This window comes from Vidua chalybeata, chromosome 1, assembly GCF_026979565.1.
Source record: "Vidua chalybeata isolate OUT-0048 chromosome 1, bVidCha1 merged haplotype, whole genome shotgun sequence".
Lineage (NCBI taxonomy): Eukaryota > Metazoa > Chordata > Aves > Passeriformes > Viduidae > Vidua > Vidua chalybeata.
In genome coordinates, this window is record NC_071530.1 from 27,591,635 (window position 1) to 27,616,138 (window position 24,504).

Below are 24,504 nucleotides of genomic sequence, written 5' to 3' on the forward strand. Positions count from 1 at the left end.
TTCCATTTGGACAAATAATGGAGTGGGTGTATCAAATTTGTGAAGTAACTTCAGTTTTTATACCTATTTACTTTAGGGCTTGTGTTCATACTTCTTCACGACTTGCTTTTGGTAAACAGAAGTGTTAACTTGCTTTCTCTTCTCAGCTATGAAAATATATAATTAACTTCCGTAAAAAGAAAGAGCCTTTCCCATAGGGTCCACTTGTGATTTTATTTTTAAATCATAGCCAACATGACTATCTGTGGTACCTTCTGTGATACAAGCCCTTCCTTCAGAGAATATTCACTGTCGCATTTTAAAAGATCTTTTCAAGATCAGGGGCAAAAACCAATGTGCACTTGGGAGAATTTCTGCTGGCCTGCAGAGCAACTGTAGTACAACCAGGTAATAAATAGATGATGGACACAGGTACCTTCCAGCACTCTTTAGTGTCTAAAAAAGTCATGCAAGAAAATTCAACTAAGATACTGGTGTTGTGCATAACATAATAAGAATCACTGCAAAATCTTCAGTTTGATACAGTTGCCCTTCATTCCTTCAGAGTCGAACTGTGTCAACTCCCACCCTTCTCCCCACTCCCACATCCCCTAACTCTTTTGGGCCTAATTGCAGGTTACAATTTCAGCAGTTCTGTTAACCTCTGTACACAAACCCTCTCTATAAATCTGCATCTTGTTACACTGAGCAATTTTACTGTATTGTTGCCATGTGCTTTCTAATTACAGTGAATTCTGTTTCATGTGTATGATGGACAATGTAGTAACAAAACAGTTTCAACTAATCACATAATTACTGGGCAGTTTTGAAGTAATAATAATTTTTCTGCATCACGTGCTTGCTGGAAAACAACAAGAATAGTGCAGCTTAGCACTGAGCATTTTTTGCTACTGTAGCAAAACTCTGGATGTGCTTTTGTTCACACAGCTTGCATTTGGAAAATGTAAAAGAAATAATTTCTTTAATTTTCTTTAAAATAATTGAAAATAAACAGCAAGCTAACTAACAATTATAATTTAAAAAACCCTTTATTGAGCCTGAAATCCTAGAAATGCACATTTCTAGGTTTCTAGAAATTTTGTGAGTTTCTAGAAATTTTGTGAATGAAGGATTGCACAAACTCATTAACAAAGTACTATTAGCAGTGCTCCAGATAGATGTTATCTTTCTTTTTTTGCACAATATCTCTTTAACTGACACATGGAACAGCGGTGATTACAATGAGATTATGTGATATTGGTGTGTTTGTACTCTAAAAACTTCTTCAGTACCTTGTGTATCCAAAACAGTTCCAAGAGCTAATCAGATTTTGTTCATCGAAATCTTTGTGAGATGTGATAAAGGAAATGTCCAAGAGGAATAGGTTTTAAATAAAGCAATGGTTCCCAGATCATCAGGCTATCAGCCACATGGATGCATGACTGAAAGAAACTATGGAAACACTGAAATTTTAAATGCAAGTGGGAAATCAGACATTTTTTAAATACACCAGTCAGGCATTTGGAAATCCATGAGGTATCATTCTGGAATGATGCTAAGCTCTCAAAATGCCAGCTTACTTTGCAAGATGACTTAAGAAACTATCAAAAGGTGAGGAGAAATCTAGGCACAGAGCTGGTAACAGCTATGATTTGGTAATCAGCATCCCAGAATGGCAGTAAATGGCAAAATTACCTCTCTTTTCTTCCTGTTTAAAATTAGGGTATGTAAACTGAATATTGCTCAGGAGAACCGGAAGTCATGATGTTTATTTTTGGCTTAAAAAGGCAAAGCAGTAACCTTCAATGGCTTAGCTAAAGGGATGTTTGTGTCTATTATCAGAGCTCATGTTGTTACGGCAGGAACTGCATGTCTTTCACAGCTCTAGGAGAAGACAGCAGTCCTCTGCAGGAAGCTTCAGAAAAACTGGAATTTTATTTTTTTAAAAACTATCTGGCAGCTGGCAGGTGCTAACAGTTCATTGGAGCAATTGGTAATGGAAAAAAATCCTCTGTGAAGTCTCTGCAAATGCTTTCTGACATGATGAGTATGGATGGCATGATGTACAACAAATTTCTCCTCTTACTATTCCTATTTTAAGATTCAGCATTGCTGAAAGCATTGTTAAATTTCTCTAAGAGTACTGGGAACAAAATTTCCTCATATTACTGACTACCATCTCAGACAGGAGCATAAAAGTCTTACAGACACAGGAATTCAGTAGCTGGCTCTTCATGACTGTAAGTAATAAAGTCAAAACAGAAAAGTTGGGATCTGACTTCTGGCTGCAAAGGCTTGTCATAGATAAATCAGAGTCATTCTGCATCTGGCTGACTGTTAATAGGACAGGAGGTCTTGCCTTCATTGGTAGTAGCCCAGCCTCAGTTCTGGTTTCCCCTCCTTCCTTGCTACTGGCTTATCATTACAACAAGACCGATGTAAATACAAAACAAGAAAAATGAGTTCTGCTTTTTCTTCTGTCCACAGCCAAATAATATGTATATCAACAGTGTTTGTAAACAGGAGGTACCATTAACAAGTGCAGAAGTGCTGCCTTCCTTGCTAGAGTCACCCAACAGCTGCTACAGTCTTGTTCCCTCAACAGAGATTTCATAATCCAGTTGAATAAACTGCAGAATTTTAGGCTCAATCATCCGATCTGGGAATTCAATGAAAATATCAGAGGCTGTGGGGTTTATACATGAGGTAGCAAAAAATTATAGGAATATACATATGTTTTAATGACTATAAGATTGTTGTTTTGAAGCTCACCAACATTTGTGATTAATATGAATCTTTTAAAATAAGGCTTCTGAATATTCCTTTCATTTAAATGACTCTGTAATTGCCTTCAACCCTTTTGCTATTTTCAAGTCTCATGAATCCATGCAGCATTGCAATTGAATTGCCACACTTCTTCAACCATGATGTCTTTGTACCTTGGAGAGAGAAAACAAATATTAAAACCAGACTTTATTGAGGCAACCCATTATTATGATTAAGTTTATTAAACAATTTTAAGGAATCTCTGCTTGCCTGATATGCAGAATGGGAATATTAAGTGAAATTTGGGCTTATAGTTTTTTTGTTTCATTAAGAAAATGAGCCATTTTGATCAATGTATGATACAGTAGTATCTGACTGACTGACAATATATATATTTTTTAGACAAAAAATAGACTAAGTCTATGCAGAACATATTTATAGAAACCTTTAAATCAAAATTATTTCGCTCTTTGGGTCACGTTTTGGAAATTCATATTACAAACATTACAGTCTTATTGATATAGGATGATTAGTTGCCTACTTTCAAAATATGTATGAGCATTTATTTGTTTCAATTTCTGAAACAAATCTACTCCATCTCTCAATTCTGCTGGCAGCACAAATGTGTCTAAATACACTGAAATTAAAATAAGAGAAACGTCATAGATGATGCAAGAGGAGCAGAATGCTTTTACTTCAGACATCACAAACCAGTTAGTTTTAACAAAATGTTTAATCAAATTACTTCAGCGAGTGAGCATCAGCACTCAAGAAAGGGAATCCAACAGAAAATTGCATGACAAAATATAGAAATGGTCATCATTCCCTCTGATACAAAAAAGTAAAGTTATTCCCAAATTACACTTGATGAACTGACTAGCAGTGTAGTTAGTTGGGAAAAGATCAGGGCTTGACCTGATGCAAGCTAAGAAAGTCATCAGTAGGATACTCTTGCCTAAAATGAGGCCAGATTCTGGAAAAAAAATAGTGGTTGTTGTGAAGAGGATAGTTACCAATTCCTACTGCATGACAAGAGACAATCAGCCTAATTTGAAACAAAGGAAGTTTACATTTGGTGCTGAGAACAATTCTGTAAGTATAAGAACCTAATAAGGCTTTTTCTAATACTGGAAAAGCTCTTAGGAATTCCATTAATTTTCCCTCACTGCAGAGTGAAAGGAAGAAATCAGACAAAATACACATTTGGTATATATCATGCTGCTTCACTGGACATGGGCAGACTAGTTAATTAACTCCCAAATCACTGTATTGTGATGGTAATTTGGCTCTACCTGTACCTGAATTTTCTTCCCACAGAGGACTCCAGTATAACCTGGACGACAAGAGCACACGTTGGGCAATACACATTTGCCTCCAAACAGACACTTCTGGTTGCACACAGCTAAAACAAGAGAGGTACATATGAGGGACACATATTGGTGAAGGAAAAACGGATGCTATCTCTAGATACCTATTTTGTTTGTTATCCGAACCAAGACCTTGGAAGGTATTTTCACCGGGTAACGCCCCTTGGTGTAAGGAGACTTAAAGGTCACGTGGAGCCAACAGTGTACTTGTGTCTATCCCATCCCCCTTTTGCTTTGATGCAGATTTAATGTCAGAACATGTTGAGGGCATGAATGAGACTGAGCAAAGAACATGAGTAAGGTGTTTTTTGGCACATCTTGCTATTTCAAGCTATCACAATGGCCTCTCAGGACTTGTGCAGCAGCAGATAGCACTGGAGCAAACCAAAACATACTGCCATGCTCCCAGTGTGCCACCAGATCCTGGAGGGCTTCAGAACAGGCAGAGCCATCTCTACTCTTTATCCTGCCTTTGACACAGATGTGGATAAACTACATCCAAGGTATAGGAGGACTTCTCTGCACTGTGCATGGCTGAAACATTCTGAGCTGTGCAGAAGCATGAGGTTTCAGGTTGCATCATTCTTACGTGTTTGACACTGGAATCCTTCCCACTGTGGAGGACAATGACAGGTACTTGGTCCAATACACTCCCCACCATTCTTACATTCCTGAAGACAGATTGCTGCACAAATATAATCAAAAAGTATGGTTATATCCCAAGTGATTACAATGAGTTATTATTCAGATTTCAGGATGGAGTGCTTTTCACACATAAGAGTTACATCTTCACTCAAATATGTGTCTAAGGCCAACAAGATATTAAAGAGAGGCAACTGGAAACAAAAAGCCCTACAACCAAAACCCACATTCAAAGGTTCTACTGTGTCACAGATTCCTACAAAAGCCTGAAATACTGAATAAAGAGAGGACCATTAAAGAGCTTTATTTTTTCCAAATTTACCTTTCTAAAGGACAAACCTTGTCTCTTGGTGAGAGATCTTTTGTCTATTATTCAACTGAGCGCCCAGTGAATCAACTCAAGAATATTTGATCCAAAGTTATTTTCTATGACCCATTTGTCTGCACATTTGTCTCTGCTTATTAAGCCATGATCTAACTCACAATTATTTCCATTCATTCATAGCTGATTATTTGATAATCAAATCTCTCCTCCACAGTGTCCAAGAATATCTCACCCCTGTAAATACTGGCAATATTTTTTTTCAAAAAACAACCCCTTTCCAATAATTACAGAAAGTAATACAGGGAAATTTATTTTTCCTCCATGCCATTAGAGAGCTTATTGCCCACATCAGTTCTCAAGCCTCAGGTGGGTACTCTGACAGACACTAACACTTTAGTCATCCTCATGCTGATTTTCATGCAGACTGTGCTTTTATCCATGCTGACACAATTTATTTATGCACCATCAATATCTTTATTAAGATACAATGCGACCCACAGATGTGCAACCATCACAGTCCAATTTCTACCTGTCCTAAAGAACTTGTGCCCACTGCATAATTTATTCACATCATGTCCAAATGTTTCCAGTTTTCCAATATTTCACTGAACTTCTTTTTCTATTATATCTGGTTTTATATTCTACAGCACAAATTGGATTTCTTTCACTTTTTTTGACTCATCTCTTTGCAGATATGCAGACGTTTTTATTTAGACAAGAATCCAGAAAGAAACAAATAATATTTGCTATACAAGGATTTCACAGATATTTTGGTCCCATGATTTAGCCTAAGAACTGCATGGTATTAGTTCTCCATCCTAAATTTTGCTGCCAAGATATAGACAACTGTTTCTCAATGTATACACATTCTTAAGTTCTTCGGCACTAACTTTGTCTTACATGCATGGGCAGAATTGCCCTGAGTCTCATATTACTTTTAAGGTATGGTTCTCCTGGTAAGTACAAGGTACTTACGACTGTTACATCTTTTTCCTCTCCATCCTGAAGGACAAGAGCAAATGTTTGGGCCTACACATCTTCCTCCATTTATACACCTTGGCTCACAGATACCTTAAAATCAAAAACATCTGCTGTTTAACACATTTAACTGATTACAGAATAATTTATTGGTTATTTTTGGATCACAGGAAGATTTTAACGCTGCCTTACTTTTTTCACATCTTCTGCCTGTGTATCCATCAGGACAAGTACAGACATTATTTCTCATGCAATGACCACCATTTTTACAAGGAGGGCTGCAGACAGCTAAAAGACACAAATAGGAGGAAAAGGCTATAGTTAGCATTTTAACTTTTGGAAAACAAGAGTGCAACAGTAAGATTCTGACAGCTTGTATGGACATTCAACACTATCAGGCCTTGCAAAAATCATATTAATGTGGTTTGGTGTAAAAATCAATAGTAAAGACAAAATCAGATAAAAAGGAGTCAAGGCTGGCAACTGTATGTGTACAAAAGCAGCCAGAGTACACACAACATACAATGGAACTGGATGAAATCTGCTTAAATGTTGAGTGGAATACAAGACTAATTTTGAGTCTTCATTCTCCTTGGACAGCTGTTGAATCAGCCATAAAATCTAAAAAATAATGTCATCTCTGTTTTACACCACTTCTCTGGTATAGTAAAAAAAACAACCCCGACTTAGGGAAGAAATTATGATGTCTTGCTCCAGATCAGAAGACTGAAGGATAGCTTTATTAAAACTATACTATATGACATTCATATCCTATTTAAAGAGAGAGTATCCTATTCTACATACATACTTCTTACCTATCAACTAACTAACTTGTGGCTACCTACTGAGAGCCTGAGACCCAGCTGGATCTGATTGGTCATTGAACCCAAAAACCTTCACCAGAATGCAATCAAGCAATCACTTCAGGTAAACAATCTCCATACCAAATTCCACATGGAGAAAAAAAAAAGGAGCAGACAAAAAGACTGTTTTCTCTTCTTCTCCCTGTGCTTCTCCTGTGAGACAGAATTATGTCTCTCTGTCCTGAGAATGTGAATGCCACACTCAGCCACATGACTTGACTGTTAATTTTATGTCTTAATGTTTTCTCACAGATTTCCTCAACTAATAACAACTAAGGAGTGGGGAGAAGAAAAAAAGAAAATATTACCATTCTGACAGTGGGCACCAAAGAATCCATGTGGACACAGGCAAACATCTGGCTTAGTACAGGAACCACCATTGAGACACACAGGATTACACATTGCTGCAGAAATAGGGTCAGGAAGAGTGGGAAGGAAGCATGACATCTAAATAAAGTCTATAAAATATGTGTTCCAAGAACAGGAATTAAACACCTAAGATAACTGCAGGTAATGTCATTCCCATAGAATCTTTACCCCAAATTAAAGGATCAGCAGAAGACATCCCCAGAGGTGCTGCTGGCAGCAGAACTAACCTGCAGAGACTCAGGGGAGTGTGGAGGCTCTGCAGCAGAGAGTAGCTGCCCACTGCTGCCACCTGAGCCATGCAGTTCCAAATGTCAAACAGTGGGAGGTCCTATGGATGCTCTCCCAGGAACAAGGAAGCTGCAGGGGTGTTACCTGTGCTGCAGGTAGGTCCATACCAGCCAGGTTTACACTGGCAGGTGTCCGGAGTGAGACATTTGCCACCATTTTCACAGTGCCTGTTGCAAACCACTACCATCCAAGAAGGTGGGCAAAAACATAAGGCAGGGGAGGAGACAGGGGGTGGGAGAACAAGAAAGAGACACATCACAAATTATTCTTGATTTGGTTTTTAGTTCTTTCCCAGAAATTAACACTGGAAGTAACAAACAATTCCTATCTGAAGAAGAATTGCTGAACAGAGTAATCTAGTCTCAAACCCATAACAGCAAGCACAGATGACAAAGGTAAATAAAATGTCTTTCCATGCAAATATCCATGGTCTGGTTATATGTAGTGTTAAAAATGTAGACTTTAGGTAAAAATTCTAAACCAAATGAGAAATGCAATACTAAGAGACAAATGTGTTATGTGATACAAGTACAGATGCATGCACACAGGAACATGAGACTGACAAGCAAAGACATTAAAATATCACATCTGGGGAAAACCATTAATCACTTCTTCAGGAAAACATCTCATTCTCTTTAGTACTCCTTCACAAAGAGCAGCATTTTTTTGTCAGAATTGAAATTAGAACAGGAAAAACTGAAAACCAAAAGTCCTGGGATTTGAGAAGGAGACAAAGGATTTTCTGAATTCAGGGTCAATAATGCAATGGTACATTCAGGTGAACAATATACAAACAGCATGTCTAAATTTGGATTCTCTGAAGGATACAAATTACCCATATAAAATCTATCCAAAATTTGGAGTTGCTGAATTGCAGCATGCATGATTTGATATGTAAAAGACAATTTATGTGAGACAATGTAATTCCAGTCTTTCAGCTATGATCACAGCAAATGTTTCAATTTTCAGGCCAGGTAAAAGGAGAAAAGATATCATAATGAGGTTCTGAATTCAATTTTCTTGTATCCCAGTCTTTCTGACACACCATTCACTGACACCAGCTTCTGAATGTATCCCAGTATCTAATCAATCTGAGCTAATAAATAAGTTAAAAAACTGTCAGGACATATGAAACATCTGCATGTTTTTCTAAAGGTAATACCACATACACAATGTACTCAATTTTTCCATGTCTGTGAATAATAAAATATAAACTATTTGCAGCTTTTATAGTGCATTATGTTTTCACAGTTATGTGCAAATATTACTTAATGTTCAAAAAGCCCAGGTATGGGAACCTTCAAAGAGGCACAGGTATTACGTAATTTGCTAGCATTAGACAGAAGGTATAAAAAATTTAAACCATAATTTGCTTTCTGGCTCCTGAAGAACAGGAAAAATGCTATGTATTTTTCTCTTTTTCTCTTTTGCTTACTTGTATCACATCTTGGTCCCACAAAACCATATGGGCAGGTGCAGAGATTTCTGGCCAAGCATGTGCCTCCATTTTGACACGGTGGTTTACAATGTGCTGCAGATACAGAATTATGTTCAAGAAATTACCTCTAGAAAGTTGCATGGACTGGTTTTGCTTTATAAAAAAATGAAATGCTAATAACCATCAGTGAGCAAAAAACTGGAAATAAAATAAGGAAATATATGCAATGCCTTTTATATATGCCTTTTGACAAGACTAAGTAATAAGTACAACCTCACTTCAATAGTACAGAGTCCCAACAGTGGTGGTCATCCTGAAAAAAAGAAAGCTGACACAATTTCCAGACTGTGCTTCCCACTCTTCAGGAGTGTTTAGCTTAGAGGCAACTACGTTCACTGGTGAACTGCTCTACTTAATGTGAAAGCTAAATTTAGGAATATCCCATCATAAGCAACATTTACAGTGTGTATCAAGAAAATCAGGACATACACCAAAACATAACTCAAGAATTCTGTTGAAGTGACAGTAAAATGAACACATCTTCATGCTGTCAGAACAAACAGTCATGGGAGTTGTTCACAGCATCCTTTGGGTAGTTATGGATTTAAAAGCAAAGACTGCTACGTCTACCTTCCTCACAGGTGGAGCCACTGTATCCAGGTAAACACTCACAGATGTTGGGCTTAATGCACTTCCCATGGTTTTTGCATTCAGGTCTGCATAGAGCTGTAAAAAAAAAAACAACAGCACTCTGCAAATCATTAATTTGTGCATGAGAGTTACCACAGGCAAAATAAATATGCCATACTCACCAGCCTGACAGTTATGACCAGCATAACCAGGCTTGCATTTACAAATATTGGGTGCCACACACTCCATATTTTTGCCACAGGGTTGTCTACATCTTGCTGAAAGGCAATGAAGAAAACAAAGAAAGGAATAAGGAAAATGAAAGTGGCATATCAGCACATCGTGTCTTGCCTAATGTAGTGAACAGATCAGAGAGAATCCATTATGTCACTGCTCATAAATGCAAAGTCTAAGATGCATCAGGAAAGTATTTTAAGTGCATCCATACAACTAAAAGACTGTAGGCTGTGCCAATATTAATAATGAAAATAAGAACATTCAACACACCACACTTTCCACTGATAATACAGTAACAATATACCTGCAAGTTATAAAGACATCTCAAGATTCTTTTCTTCAAAGCATTTAAGTGCAATAATTTGCAATACCTCTGCAAGTGAAGCCATCTCCATAATAACCATAAGGACAACGACCGCACTTGACACTTCCATCCTGCCTTGGCTCACAGGGTACGCCAGGAAAACAGGGTAAATCAGAACAGGTCACTGCTTTAGGAATCACTGTTTCACTCAATTCTTCAGGAAGCATTTTTGGTGGGACAGTGACTTCCACAAGGGTAAAAGGTAAATGACTCCCTTGATGCTTAGCTAATAGGTGCAGAACTCTTTGAGCATTTCCATCTTTGAATGTTTTGTTTGGCAAAGAATGTCCTTTGTTTATACTTGCTCTGCTGCTAGAGGAAGTCTTCCTGCTGCTCTCTAAATAGCTGAAGGCGTCAACTTGTGCCCTTGTTTTCTTCTCAGGTGACACAGCATGGCTCCTTGAAGATGCAACATGTACCAAAGAACTGTTTTCCACATCAGCAAGGTGACCACTAATGGTGCCTAGAGCATGAGCAATGCTTCCAGTAACCACAGGTTGTACAGAAACACTTCTCTGAGAGTCAGGTGTCTTCGAGGCAGTGATTGTTTTTACTGTGGAGGCTGGTGGTGTGCTGCTAGCGACCATTTCTGTAGAAATAAATCTCTCTGGGACATGTGTAGAACTGGGAATATAACCTGACATGCTTAAAACCTTCTCAAAGGATGATGGTTGAAAACCTACAGTATGTTAGAAAGAAAGGAGGGAGAAATATGTGAATACCATCTGACTGTATTTCCATTTGAGGGTGGGGAATGTTTTCTGAACAGATAAACATACAGCCCATTCATTCTGTGCTTCAGGAAATCTCTCCTTGTGCTATGTTACAATATAAGTATGCAGTAGAACCTAACTGGGAGAATTAGAGAAGATCAAGGTATTCTGATTACAACTTCTCCTGCCCTTATCTTCCAGCCTTTTCTTAGCTGGAAGATAAGGATAAAATATGATTTATAGGAGGCACGATTTATAGGAGCAGAGATTTTCCCATATTAGGTCAATAAACAGATTTACTGTCAGCAGATTATCAACTCCATATATTGCTTTCAACTGGAGAGATTAAAGAATTCAAAAAAAGATATTACATATGGCTCATCAGTGTGTCTAAGCACTAGAAGCAGAGATAAAATCACATGTATGCAGAAGTTTATACATACTGATGCACCAGAACAGTATTCTAGGGGAACAAGCCACCAACTTGTAGCACAAGTATTACCATGTTTTATTCTTCAAACTTTTTAATCAACTTTATTAAACTTTCTGCATGGGTTTTAGTAGTAGGATGTTTCAACTGTTTAATAAACATCAGAGACTGACTCAGTCTGCTCATTCAAGAGAGCACAAAATGAATGATATCTTCTTCATATTCTGCCCAGGGAAAGTGTGTGGTTTGTGGCAAGAAGCACAGCACTGTAATCCCAGACTGGTAGAATACTGTATATGGGGTTTTAGCATTATGGGGCAGTGGAGGAATGAAACCCTAACCTATTTATAACTAGAAAATGGTTTACAAAGGGTTAAACTTTACTGAATTGTAATAAAGTGTGGTGTCCCACTGCTGAAAGGCAAACCATTTTGCAGCTGATGAAGAATTAGCCAGCACTAGCAGTGCAGTGAAAGTGTCTTCCTCCTCCCCACCAACAATTCAGAGCTAAAGGGAAAAGACACATGAGACTTTCCTACAAAGAAACCCCCTGCAGGCACAGACCTGGAAATGCCAGCAGCAGCATTTCAGAGTTTCAGAATAAAGACATTCACTTGCCGTATCCTTCACCTCTCCTTTGAGCTGAAGTAGGAAAATGGCATTCAACATAATGCCATAAACTTTTGTTTGTCTCATATAACAGATGTCCCTATCCCCATGTTACCTATTTTATGTCAGTGGTTGGTCACTAAAACAAAAGGCAACTGGAAGAGTGTCATACATCACACTGTTAATAAAATCGCTTGGCTGACCCAAGGGATTTTTGATATTGACATTTCAGTCTAATTTTTCATGTCAGAATACAACCCCAGTAATTAATAAATTGTGTCAAACTGAAAAATAAAGCGAATAGCATAAAACTGACTAGAACCTTTGTCTGCCAGCTATATTCTTATCTGTATCTGAATCAGAAATTCCATTTTCTTCAGGAAAAAATCACCTTTATTCCCTCCAACTTCTCCTGTGGAATCCTTCCTTTCAACATCAGTGTCATCAAAGCTTTCTGAAAAGATGTGAAGGCATATTAGCAGTGCACAGAAGTAGCTACATTTTTAAAAATTTAAATAAATTACAGAGTTAAAATTGTATTACATAAAAAACCCTCAAAATTCAGAAAGTAAATAAAAGTTAAAAAACATTTCTTAAAAGTTTTTTAACAGAGTATTTTAAAAATACAAATTATTCAGAAATTGCATGTAAATAAATGTTTGGCAGCTGCCTTGGCTTGGGTAAACAGTTCTATGTTAATCTAATAGAAATATATTTTTTCAATAATTTATTAATAATTTGTTATATTATGAAAATAATGAAGAAAAAATGCCAAAAATATTCCACTGTATTATTCTACTTTGATGTAAAACACTAGGGATGTGTTTTGTACCTGTTTTTTGCTACTCTAGAAAAGGTGTTTTACAGTTGTGTTGACCCAGTACAGTCTAATATTGCCACCAGCAGAGACACAGCCCTGCTTTGGTGACTACTGAAAAGAGTTCTAAGCTATTGTTAGAAACATGAAGCACAATAAAAGATATTTTATCTGAATGACAACAAGACAACACCATTCTTCTGAAAATCAAATTATTTTACCATGACATGACTTCCCATCTCCTTGCAGATTATTTGGGCATGGACCACAATAGTAAGAACCAAAAGTATTGAAGCAAAATACTCCAGGGAAGCAAGGACTGGATGCGCATTCATCTACATCCTCTTGACAATTTTTACCTGTATTGAAATAAAGATTTTTTTTTTTTATAATATTGTGTCACTAGACTTTGATGGTGCATTTATAAAAGTACAATGTATGCAAGTGCTGAGAAAAAAAAAGTGCAACCATTCATTTCAGTACATATAATAAGAACAGCTGATAAGGTTTGCTATTCATATTTTTTTTCATCTCATATCAAGTATTTTGCTTATTGTAGAATATGGAGAAGATGGGCTGTGGGCACTACATGCTTATCTGGAGGAGGAATCTCCTGTGTTTCCTTGTGTTGATGAATTTACCTTTGCAGAGGGAAACAATGCAAATTAGCTTTCATAATGAACTAAAATAAACAACTATTATAGTCATGCAAGAAAAATCTTGAAGTATATTATATATTTGTACCACAAGACCATAAAGATTCTTCATAATACAACAGTAAGTTATTTACAGCGAAAAATTTAAAAAGAAAATTGTAGACATAAAATTAAATTCTCCTATTTATCACTAAACATGATAAATGCATGGAAATAAAGCAGCAATTTACCTTGAAGTTCATGTGGACATTCACAGTAATAGCTGTTTATTCCATCCACACATCTGCCAATACCACACTGGTTAAGTTTACAGTCATCAGTATTCACTTGACAGAGATCACCTTCAAATCCAGCCACACACACACAAAGATATCTTCCACTTCCAGGTGGGAAATTAATGTTTGTCACACATGAGCCATTATTTAGGCAATCACATGATTTTACACTGACCTACAAGACATGCCCAATAAGACAATTTTCTTTTTTTTAACGAACTAGCAATGAGTTCTGTAAATAGATAATTTAGCTATCTTATTAGTAAGTGTCATTTTACTGTAATATTCATTACCTCTATTTCTACCTTGGTTGTTGCATTGCAGTCATCTGTCAAAGAAAATGTTAATTTATGGACATTCATTGACGCAGCTTTCCACAAAAGGAGACCTGATGGGGAAAGACTGGCACCTTCTGGACCAGAATCCAATGTGAAATGAATAGCAGAGCCCTCTGGATCTGAAGCCAAAAACTGATATAAAAAATCTTCTCCATAAAATGTCTGGAGCATACCCTGAAAAGTTTCAAGCACTGGAGGCTGGTTACCTGTAACAAAAGAGATATTTTCCTCCTCTAAGGAAAAGTTACAACATACTTATAAAAATTAAAAGGAATGTATCTTTCTACTAAAGAAATCCCACATACTTATTTCTCTTAAATTCTAATGTCATTTGAATGGCACAGGAAAAATACTTGATATTTTCAATGCTAGCTAGTGACTGCTGCAAGCAGGAATCCACCCACTGTGGCAAAAACCATGAAGGAAGAAGAAGGTGTCATCAGTGTCTCAGCTGCTAAACTCTCTCATTTCTAACATCATCCTCGTGAGAAAGAGGTTGTTCTCCTTAGGTTTGGAGCGTTGCCTCTGATTTTCGTTCTTCTCTCACTTCTGACTTTGGTTGTATTAAATTCCAGTCCATAACATGGCTATAACATGGAAATTCCTTGACTCTCTGTCTGCTGTATAAGTTTCATTTCCTTTCAATATAAGTTTGAAGTGGGACAGGATTCACCAAGACAGGCATCAAAAGTCCCATTCAGACAGGACCTTTCTTAATCAAGGCAGAGTCTTGATTTCATGAGTCTTTCACTCATGGAGACACTGATATGACGCTTGTATTTGTGATGTTATAGACTGGGGTTGGCAGGACAGGCGGGATGGCTAATATGACAGCTCCAAGAAACATTCTCTTTGGTGAAGGGAGCAAGGTGATGTGTATATCCAAAGACTAAAATCTGCACCAAAATAGCTACATCTTCTATGTTGTAACTTTGTTCTACAGAGAAGGAAAATGAAAAATTTAGACTTGTTTTCCCTTCATAGTATGGTTTCTAACTGGACTGGGGTACAGCAGTCTTAGATGTACCTTCAAGTATTTAGGCCACATATCTATGCCATCAATGTAAATGATGCCCAGATATTAAGTGTCTAATAAATATGACCTCTTTTAAATTAATTTGTGATCTCCACTTGTTTGTAATCAGAACAACTTGTTGAAAAACACCTGTTAAACCTATATGTTGAGGACAAACATATGTGGATGTAGCTGTGCTAAATATCAAGACTCCAAAGTACTAATTAGACTGAAAGTTGTTAATCTTCATTAGTTATTTGTAATTGCTACAGCAGGAGAGTCAGGGAAAGTAAATTAAAATATTCCATATATAGTCTGGAAACAACAATATAATTTTCAGAAACTAATACAAATGCCAAAACACTTACCTAGTTAAACTTAAAACATCACTATTATCATAAATTTAAAAACTTTGCAGACTTTCAACTACTTGGCATTAAAAATACTATTTAGAACTTACTTTCAACAACTGACCAAGTTAACTTTGATAAGTCAGGTCTGCACAGTAAGCAAGGGCTGGTAGGATTTGTGTCTCCTTCACCATAACAGAGTCCATCTATGTTGCATGTTTTCTCCTTTTAGAGAAATGAAAATGTGATTCATTCATTAATGGTTTTGGTTATCAAACTGGTTATGAATTTTTAAGTATCAAATAAAATCTAATCATTCTGCAGTTCTATTAAACAACTAAGCTTGCTTTTAAATCTAAACAACTAATAGCAAGTTTGGTTTTACTTGGTAATTATATGAAAAACTTTTGGTTTGATTTTTTACATTTAAAATTGCCTCATCTTAGCTTCTCTTTCTGTGATTGAAAATCCCTGCTGGAAACTAGAACAGTTATGTTCTGCTAATTTTTCTAGATTCTTTTTCAGCCTAAAAAAATGCATATTTTTATAACAGAGAGTAGTGAAACACATACCTTTAATGTACATAACCCAGATTCTTGAGGTTCACACATCTGACAGGCTCCATCATATAATATCATTGTTTTAGAGTTGCTATAAACAAATCCATCATTAGAAATCTGAAAGGTGAGCAGTAAAAATGGATTAACTGATATAGGTATTGATAGATCCAGCTGGTCTGCTAGCACGAGCTTCCACTAATTAATAGACACCCACGTGCAGGTGTCTAAACCCTCACAAAAGTCATCAGAAATCTAATCAAACCTGCCAAGGAGTCTAGACAGATTTTGACCAACCACATGTCAGTGTGTAAGGTAAATTGAATTCTGTGTAGGCTCTATTGACCTTATTGACTCCATCTGTATGAGAGCTCAGATATCTGCTCACAGGGATTTGTACATGTGGCTGAGCTCAACTCAGTTCTACCAAAGATGGATCCAAGGTCATTTGAAATACTCTAGGGTAACTACTTGGCCTTTAAGTTCTACTCTTGAAGAATGTGTGTCTCTGCAGGACCTAGGTTGTATCTACCAGTCCCCTTGCAGGAGAACACTGTCAAACGACACTTGACACTTCAGCTTAGGCAACAAGACTGAGACTCCAAGTTAAGCAAGTTGACTTTTCCCTTTAGTACCATTAAATAAAGGATAATATCTACGTGACACATTTTCATCTTAATAGGAACATTTGTAAGTGAATATTTGAAATTTCTGAGAGTACCTTTATTTGCCATCTGGCAATGGGTTTGTCATCAACCATATCCATGACATCAGACTGCTGGCCATCACTTGGTAACTGGCAGTCAACAGTCCTGGCATTTTGGAAGGCAGCTGGCATAGTTAGAGGTTCTCCAGGAATCCATTGTCTATCACTATACTGAATGTTAAGACAGAAAATTTGTTTTTCACAAAAACAAAAACGTTTTTACCAGAGAAAAACTTCCCATTGCACAGTGTTTGAACCAGTCTAATGTGTCTGGATTGGAATGCAGTGGCAAATATTAGATGACAGTATTTGCACACACAGATTTTTACCTAAGCCTGCTACTGCAGAGGAGCAGGCAGAGAAGCCTTTCCTGATGCACGGCCCTCTGGCACTGCATTGCCAAGGACAAACATTCCTTCCAGCTGGAAGGGAACAGGAGGGTGAAGCAGTGGGTGATCCCCAAACACCACTGATCTGACGTGCAAGTGCCTCTGCTCCACTCCATCTCTGCTCCCATGCCAGGACAGGGCTCAGGAATCATTCTGAGTGCCAGGGCAATACTGGCAGTGGGCCATTTAGCCCTTGTACAAGCCAATAGGTTGTTCAATGGAACAAGACACCATTGACCCGCAAACCTTTCTTCTAAACTGCTGTGAGGACAGGGCATCCAAAGATCCATCTTGAGAGTTCAAGATAACAGAATAAGGATGATAATATTATTTGACTGAAGCATTGATGTGGAAGCAGGGTTAAGCATATGGAAAATAAATAAAATTAGATGGAACTAAGAATCCAGGCAGATTAAGAATCAAGAGAATAGCAAGTAAAAAGGATTTTGAGCTTGAGTAGTTTATACTGAGCTTGCATTTTTTTTTTAGTTATTGGAGCCAATCAAAACATTTATTCCATCCCAATCTTCACATGGAGAGTCATCAGCAATAAAGGCCTTGCCTTTTTTTTTAAACAGAAAAAGAAACACTTTTGCTAAAAAGACATATATGCTGCTTCTGTTCCAACCACTCTTTTTTTTTTTTTTCACCCTATACTCATTTAAGAAATTCACAGCAAAGGTAAGTATAAAAGCTAAATATTTCTAAATATGTAATTTTGAGTGCATTTAGTACTGTAACCTTTTAAATACGATACAGTCTACTTCTTCAGAAACCTTTTGTTACTAGCTGGAGGCAAGTTCAGATAATTTTTTCAGAAACAGTTTAACCTTTCAAAAACCAATTAAAAAGCCTTCAGATCTGTAAGCATTCCAGCTCATAAGGTTCATGGAAATTGGAGTTCAGTGTAAAACAGAAGGAAATAAAACTATATTTTTATTTTGCAGAGACTAAACATACTCTCATCCTTTACATTTAAATTCTCTATCTCTGTAATCATAGGCTCCTGGGCATTTCCTACCCAAACCTCTATCAAGTATCTGCCCTAAACTGGGTAAGACAGCCCATGAATAATAGGTTTGATTTAACGTTTCAAAAGTGAAAATATTGAAAAGAAATTCTAAATTCTGTCAAAATGCCTCTTCTACAAAATTTTGATCATTTAAATTCAATCTCAAAATATGTGCAGTTCTATATTGTTGCAAGTCCATTGACATTTCCTTAAATTCACTATTTCTCCAGCCTGAAAAACTAAACAAAAAACCAGTACCCCAAACTTCCTTTCTTTTGTATTCTCAAGGAAAAAATTCACAGCTTTCTCCTCAACTACAGCTAACAGCAGTAAAATGGCTCTTGTCAGTGAGAACATCATCATTAAAAGTGACTAATTAGGAAGTTTTTGTGTTGAGAGCCAAATACAGCACCAAGAGAGATTTCAGAATATCTTGCCATGCCATGAGTTAAAACTGAGACATTTCAAACTGTGATAAGTGAACTCCCAATAATTGTCTTACTGCAAGCTTAGTCTAGAAGTCTTTTATTATAAGGGGAGTGTAAACTTACTCTCAACAATCATTTCAAGCCAATTTGAGTGGATACATGTTGAGTTTAAGAAAAATCTATAGCCAGAATTGCCTAATCTGTCAAAATAATTTCAGCATCTGCTGGAAATAGCTAAGGAAAACTACTGTCTCAGGAAGAAAATTTCCCATTGAATGGTTCCCCTTTTGCCAGCTCTCACCCCTCCATCATCACACCAATAAAATACAGTTTTACTTCTAGTTTTTTTTTTGTTCTCATGTCTAACATGACATAAAAACTTGCATGCTGATCATTTATTCCAGGCTACAACTTGTAAATTGCTTATATATTTGCCTTGAAAACTTTTTTTAAGAATGAGCAACAACAGTCTCTCTACACAAATTCCCCTTAAGTTTACAGTGAAACATTTTTTAATCTCCTGTTCAAACCTGACATATATCATTAAATAGCCATGGTATTCTACCTCTGGGAAATGGTCAACGTTTCAAAAACGCCTTTATCTTTTCCTAATAGATTTATTATGTTTATAAAAGGCTATTTCAAGCATTAGATATGAGACAGAAATGTAGTAATGGCTTTAACCTTGCTGTCCTTTTTCAAAGAAGTGGTACTTCAATTCCTCTCCATAAGCACTTAAAAATACAACGATGTGCTGGTTGTTACTAATAGGAATGCCCTTGCCCTCTTCTGATGGATAGCTGCTGCGTGCTGTTATCTCCAACCCAGCTGCTGAACATTCCCATTATGCTTTGTATTTCTCTTATCATGGAGGAAATAGCAATCTTGCAAAGTCTTGAGTGTTTGCTGCAAAGTGCTGAGTGCCTTTGCTTTTAGCTTCCACGAAACCATTGGGCTGTGCCCACATCAATGAATAATACGTTTGACATTTTGTCCCTTGTTCTCTAAGAAGTTTAAAATGTAATTGTCACTATTCAGGGAGACCTACTTGCAATTTGATGATTTCACATTTCAGGTTCAATGAGTCCCTGAAGCCATGTCCAAACACTCTCACAGATGTGCAGTCATACTGTCGAATGTCGCACAGCCCACCATTCTCCAGCTCTGTTATTTCTGGAGCCTGGTCTTGGAAGCAGAGATTAGACAAAAAATGCAAGTATGAGAACTCATTCATATGCATTTACGTTATGCAGTATGTTTATTTTTCTATCCAACCATGAAAACTATGTAAACAAGAAAATCTGGGACCAGCTGAAGGGAAGCATAAACAGAAAGACTTTACATTGTTACATTAAAAATTTAAATTGAAAGTTAGGCTTCTGTCTTCTCTTGGAACCTCAGTATTAGGAAGCAGAGAAATTTCAACTGATAACAGTTAACGCTTGTGAATATATGTTTTGCTTTCTCAACTATGGTTCTTTACATCAGACTTCCAGAATAAAATTGAAATGAAACTAAGGCCTTAGAAATAGGAACTGGAAAGGAGGCAGTTATGCACTAATATATATAGAGATTATTTTTTATAAAAAACTAAAAAAAAAACTAAAAAAAAAAATCTCAGAAGTTATTTAGTTATTTCAGGAAATAAATTGACAGATCAGAACACTCAAAAACAGTTTTTGAGGCAAAACCAGCTTATTTTATTCCTCTTGAAGTCAAATATTTCTTATTATTCTATTCCCTCTTTCTCTATTTGCTCTTAAGTAAATCATTAAAACAAAAACATGATTGCAAACCAAAATATTAACAGGCTTTATTTTGAAAGAGTTTTGACTTTGGTAGTACTGTTCATATTTTTCCAGTGTAATTGTTCAACTGAATTTTTAGTGAATATCTTACCTACTGAAGATGAAAAAAACCCTGCCCAGCACTATTTGTTACAGCCCTTTTTTCTTCACTACCAATTCTGCTCCCATCCCATCTAACAGTTAGCTTACAGAGATGTAACATCACCAAAGACAAAAACATCCCACTGAGATTTAATAAACAGGATCACATAAACTATAAAAAACTAGGGGAGGGATGAATGTGGCATATTTTCCCTGAAGGAGACAGCATGTGGAAACGTTGACAGTCTCTTGGGGCTACACTCTGCATTGCAAAGTGACTTTTTTAATCTGACCTATTAGAAACTATGTTTTGGCCTTGGAAACAAGAAAGCTGAATGCAAAATAATTATAGCTGTAGTAAACTGTAATTAAATAATTGAGAACCCTTGCCTATGTACAAAAGCAGGAGAGAAAGGCACTTTGCACAAACACGGAAAACATTACTGAAGAAGATCTCATTTCCCCCCACTTACCAGACAGTATGCTGCAGTCATACGAGCTGTAGCCTTGAAAACATGCACAGCCCCATTCTGTACATTCTCCATTACCACTGCAGAGACTGGGACACTTCAAAGCAGTAAGTAGGCTCTCAACTGACTCTTCAAGTTCCTGTGGGCTGTAATTTATTTCTTCTAAAATTCTTTTCTCACATTCATTCTCCAGCAGAGCTAAGGAAGCTTCTGCCCAACCAAGGTCATCTTTCAGCAGCAGATCTTTAACACACATACCGATGGCATCCCCTGTTCGCCGGCCAAGGAGGGCACCACAGGACCTTCCTATGCTGGAATTAGCTATTGCCTGCTGGCACAGGAACAAAGCACTCAATTCAGTAAGGCCTGAAGGTGTGGGCCAAGAAGGAAGGAGCTTCTCATCTGTGTCACTGGCATGGTCCTCTGGGAAAAAGTAACTATATCCCTCTAAATCTGTTTGGCTAAGACTTTGGAAGATGAATACCGGATGGTATTCAAAATAATTTTGGCGCTTCCCTCTACTTGTAGCAGATTGACTTTTGTGAAAATGACTGCTGTAATGGTGAGAATTTCTCCTAATGTCTAGGTTTGAACTTCCTTCTCTTTCTGTATCAGTATTTCCCTCTGAGGTGGCAGAGAGATGTGAGTTTAATAGTGATGTTTTGTGAAGTTTGGTTTGATTACTCTGCCTCTGCAGAAGTGTAGATGAATCCATTTCATGTGTAGATGAACGTTTCTTTAAGCCCCTGACAAGATCAGCAGGACCAAGATACTCAGCAGTGACGTCCAGTCCTGGTATCAAAGAAAGGAATCTACCATTTTCACTTTCTTTACAAGACAGAGGAGGTTCTGACTGAATAACTGTCTCCAGATTGTTTGCTGGCTGATAAAATCTGGCATCTTCAAGTGCACAGTCACAGAATAACATTTTTCTAGAAGATGTTAATGAAGCAGGTGTCTTGTCAAACAAGCTCTCTCCTGGTAAAATTCTAATGAGGAAAGGAAAAGGTGAAACTGTATCATCTGAACTATTTTCTTTGTGTTACTAAAATACTAATTTTTTTTTGTTCTTTGTTGTTTCATACTTCTACAGCATAAGTCTGCAGCACATAGTGATATTTAAACAACAGTTAAAACACAAAACCTCAAGAGTAACTTATAAAATAATTGAGATGAGTAGTTATTTTCTGTATACTTTGGTACTTTGTTCCAAACCTAATCAAACTAATTTTACATCATAGTGCTTAAATACTTATTTGGCAATTCAGTTTAAATTTTCTCTTAAGTTAATTATGTAATGTAATTATGACATTCTAATATAAACTTAAAAACTTAAAGAGATTTTTCTTTTTATTATTCTGACAAATTTTTAAAAGTGTGAAGGAAAGGTAGAACCAAAAATGATGACATTTGATTTATCAACAGAAGCATTTTGTTACCTCCATTCCTTAATAAAAGAAAAAGGACCATTAGCATGGTTTGGGATTTCCATGCCACTCGCAGTGTGATAGTCATTCTCTGCATTTCCATCAAAGGTGCCACAGAGTCCCACTGTATGTCTGTAATCTGAACTGGGTGCCCTAAGTGTTAGGCTCATACCCCATTCATTCACATCAGCACGAACGAAAGCTCCAGAAGAAAACAAAACCTAAAAAGAGATTGAAGACAGCCTCATGAAAAACATGAGCTTTTATTTTACCTATTCTGTAAGCAATTATTTACCACTTACTGTTACTTTTCTTCCTAGGTAGGATTCAGTGATTCTGACATTGCTTCCTGTTGTGTCTCTGTTTATTACAGATAAGTGTGGTTGTGATTCATGGAGCTGACCACTGCACATGTCAAATGCAATTATATCACTTCCTTCCTTAGCAACAAAGCCACAGTTGCAGGATGCTGGGTAGTGAAGACTTCCACAGTCCCACTGGCGAACATGAACTTCAAAATCTCGAGATGTACTCTTATAGAGAACAAATGTTCCTGTTTTAAAATTGTCATAGACTCTGGAATCAAAAGTATAGCATGTGATATCACTTTAGTTGTGAAATAACCGTATCACTACATGTCAGCAACTTTATTTTCAAGCAGATTTCTACTATTTGGTGAACATTGATACTGAAACTCATTTTCCCAAGTCAGAAAAAACACTACAGCTCACAGAGCAAAACACAGCTTTATCCTGAGCAAATGCCATCATATCTTCCTCTGAGCAGCTCTAAATTTAAAAAAAAACAAAATCTTATTTTTTCAGCAGAAAAGCAGGATGATGAGTGGAATATATGTAGACAATGGCTGTGACTGGAAACATAAGCATGAAGCTATTGTCATTCTTTGATTCTAACAGTGCATGTGGAAGGTACTTCTCAGCCTTTGTGTTTCTACAATGGTACACCTATGCAGTGAGAGCAGTAAGATGCATAGCAGTGTGCATGTGGGGGCAGCTGTTGAAAACTGCACAAGTACTTTTGACAAAATTATTTAGAAATTCCTTTTAAAAAGGTCTGCTTTATTAAGGTGGAGATGGGGAGTGCTTATTCCCAATGATCATTTAAGATGAAAAACATAAATAGCAACTTGCTTTTTTTCCTTAGGGTTAGCCATCTGTCCCCTGAAGCAAGGTTAAAATAGCCAATTTAACGATTCAGCAGCAAGAAAAAAATAGGAAAAAAAACCAGAAAGAAAACCCCAAACTTTTGCTATAAGTTTAATAGCCTCTTGGCTATAAATGGCATTTGACAGTTGATTGTAGACTGTCAATTTGCTTTGTGTATAATGGGGCAGCAGACAAACTGCAGATGGCTGCGCTACTGGGACTGCATCGCATTGTCCATAATTCAGTAGGTAATTTGTTTCCTCAGTTTGTAAAATAAAGTAGCAACATAATTTATCCTTAAGAAAGTTCTTTCTCTGCAGCATCATGCTTACAGATTCTGCAGAGAAACAGTAAAACACTGCTTCATGAGAAAGCTTGATCACAATGCATCCATGGTTACAATGCCCAGTTAAGACATCTCTAAAACTTCCACTGAAGGAGAAACTGCAAGATAAGGATAAGCCCATTGACTTTATCAGTAGTAGTAGTCAAAGTTCTATCAGAGAACCAATCACAACTTTTATTTCCCCTTCTGTTATCATGTGTGGGTTGAACATCCTTTTTGGAGGCAACATATCCTAGTCTTCTCACCCTGCTGCTTGAAATGCGTTTCTGCTGAACAAAGAATATAAAACTCCCAGGTGTGAAGCCTGTGTTTGTTCAGACATCCTTTGTGAATCAGAAATACCTTGTAAGAAAGAAGCACACCAAAACCAGCTCTGGCTATGAAAGCTGTTTTCACTTCAAAAATATTTTTGGCCGTGATGTGCAAGTGACAGCAGTCAGTAAGTTGCTTTCAAAGCCACTAATAAATGCAGCAAAATGCTACACATACAGCAGACAGCTTCTAGTAATTTGATCCTTGCAAGGATTCAGATACTGACACACAGAAATAGGGAAATTATGCTTTATTTGGTAACATCTTTGCATGAAAAGTTTTGTTTACGCCATCATTTTATCATGGTTCATATTTAATATATGAACATTTCTATTTTTTGCAGTCAAGAGATT

At 36.9% G+C, this 24,504-nt stretch overlaps 1 protein-coding gene across 1 annotated transcript in view; it reads right to left on the reverse strand.

Annotated features, from left to right (window-relative positions):
• Window positions 1-2,671: 2,671 nt before the first annotated feature.
• Window positions 2,672-24,504, reverse strand: part of VWDE (von Willebrand factor D and EGF domains) — a 36,015-nt gene continuing 14,182 nt past the window's right edge. The window contains exons 10-31 of the mRNA XM_053945875.1: window positions 22,630-22,903; window positions 22,340-22,548; window positions 20,904-21,889; window positions 19,590-19,726; window positions 16,728-16,883; window positions 16,022-16,126; window positions 15,560-15,674; window positions 14,040-14,290; window positions 13,702-13,921; window positions 13,037-13,174; window positions 12,390-12,452; window positions 10,254-10,925; window positions 9,828-9,923; window positions 9,646-9,741; window positions 9,013-9,108; window positions 7,662-7,757; window positions 7,229-7,324; window positions 6,250-6,345; window positions 6,055-6,150; window positions 4,702-4,797; window positions 4,044-4,147; window positions 2,672-2,918 (exon numbers count right to left, since the gene is read on the reverse strand). Coding sequence (XP_053801850.1) covers window positions 2,898-2,918; window positions 4,044-4,147; window positions 4,702-4,797; window positions 6,055-6,150; window positions 6,250-6,345; window positions 7,229-7,324; window positions 7,662-7,757; window positions 9,013-9,108; window positions 9,646-9,741; window positions 9,828-9,923; window positions 10,254-10,925; window positions 12,390-12,452; window positions 13,037-13,174; window positions 13,702-13,921; window positions 14,040-14,290; window positions 15,560-15,674; window positions 16,022-16,126; window positions 16,728-16,883; window positions 19,590-19,726; window positions 20,904-21,889; window positions 22,340-22,548; window positions 22,630-22,903 — 4,219 coding nt within the window. The 3' untranslated portion in view covers window positions 2,672-2,897. The remainder of the gene's footprint in view (window positions 2,919-4,043; window positions 4,148-4,701; window positions 4,798-6,054; window positions 6,151-6,249; window positions 6,346-7,228; window positions 7,325-7,661; window positions 7,758-9,012; window positions 9,109-9,645; window positions 9,742-9,827; window positions 9,924-10,253; window positions 10,926-12,389; window positions 12,453-13,036; window positions 13,175-13,701; window positions 13,922-14,039; window positions 14,291-15,559; window positions 15,675-16,021; window positions 16,127-16,727; window positions 16,884-19,589; window positions 19,727-20,903; window positions 21,890-22,339; window positions 22,549-22,629; window positions 22,904-24,504) is intronic.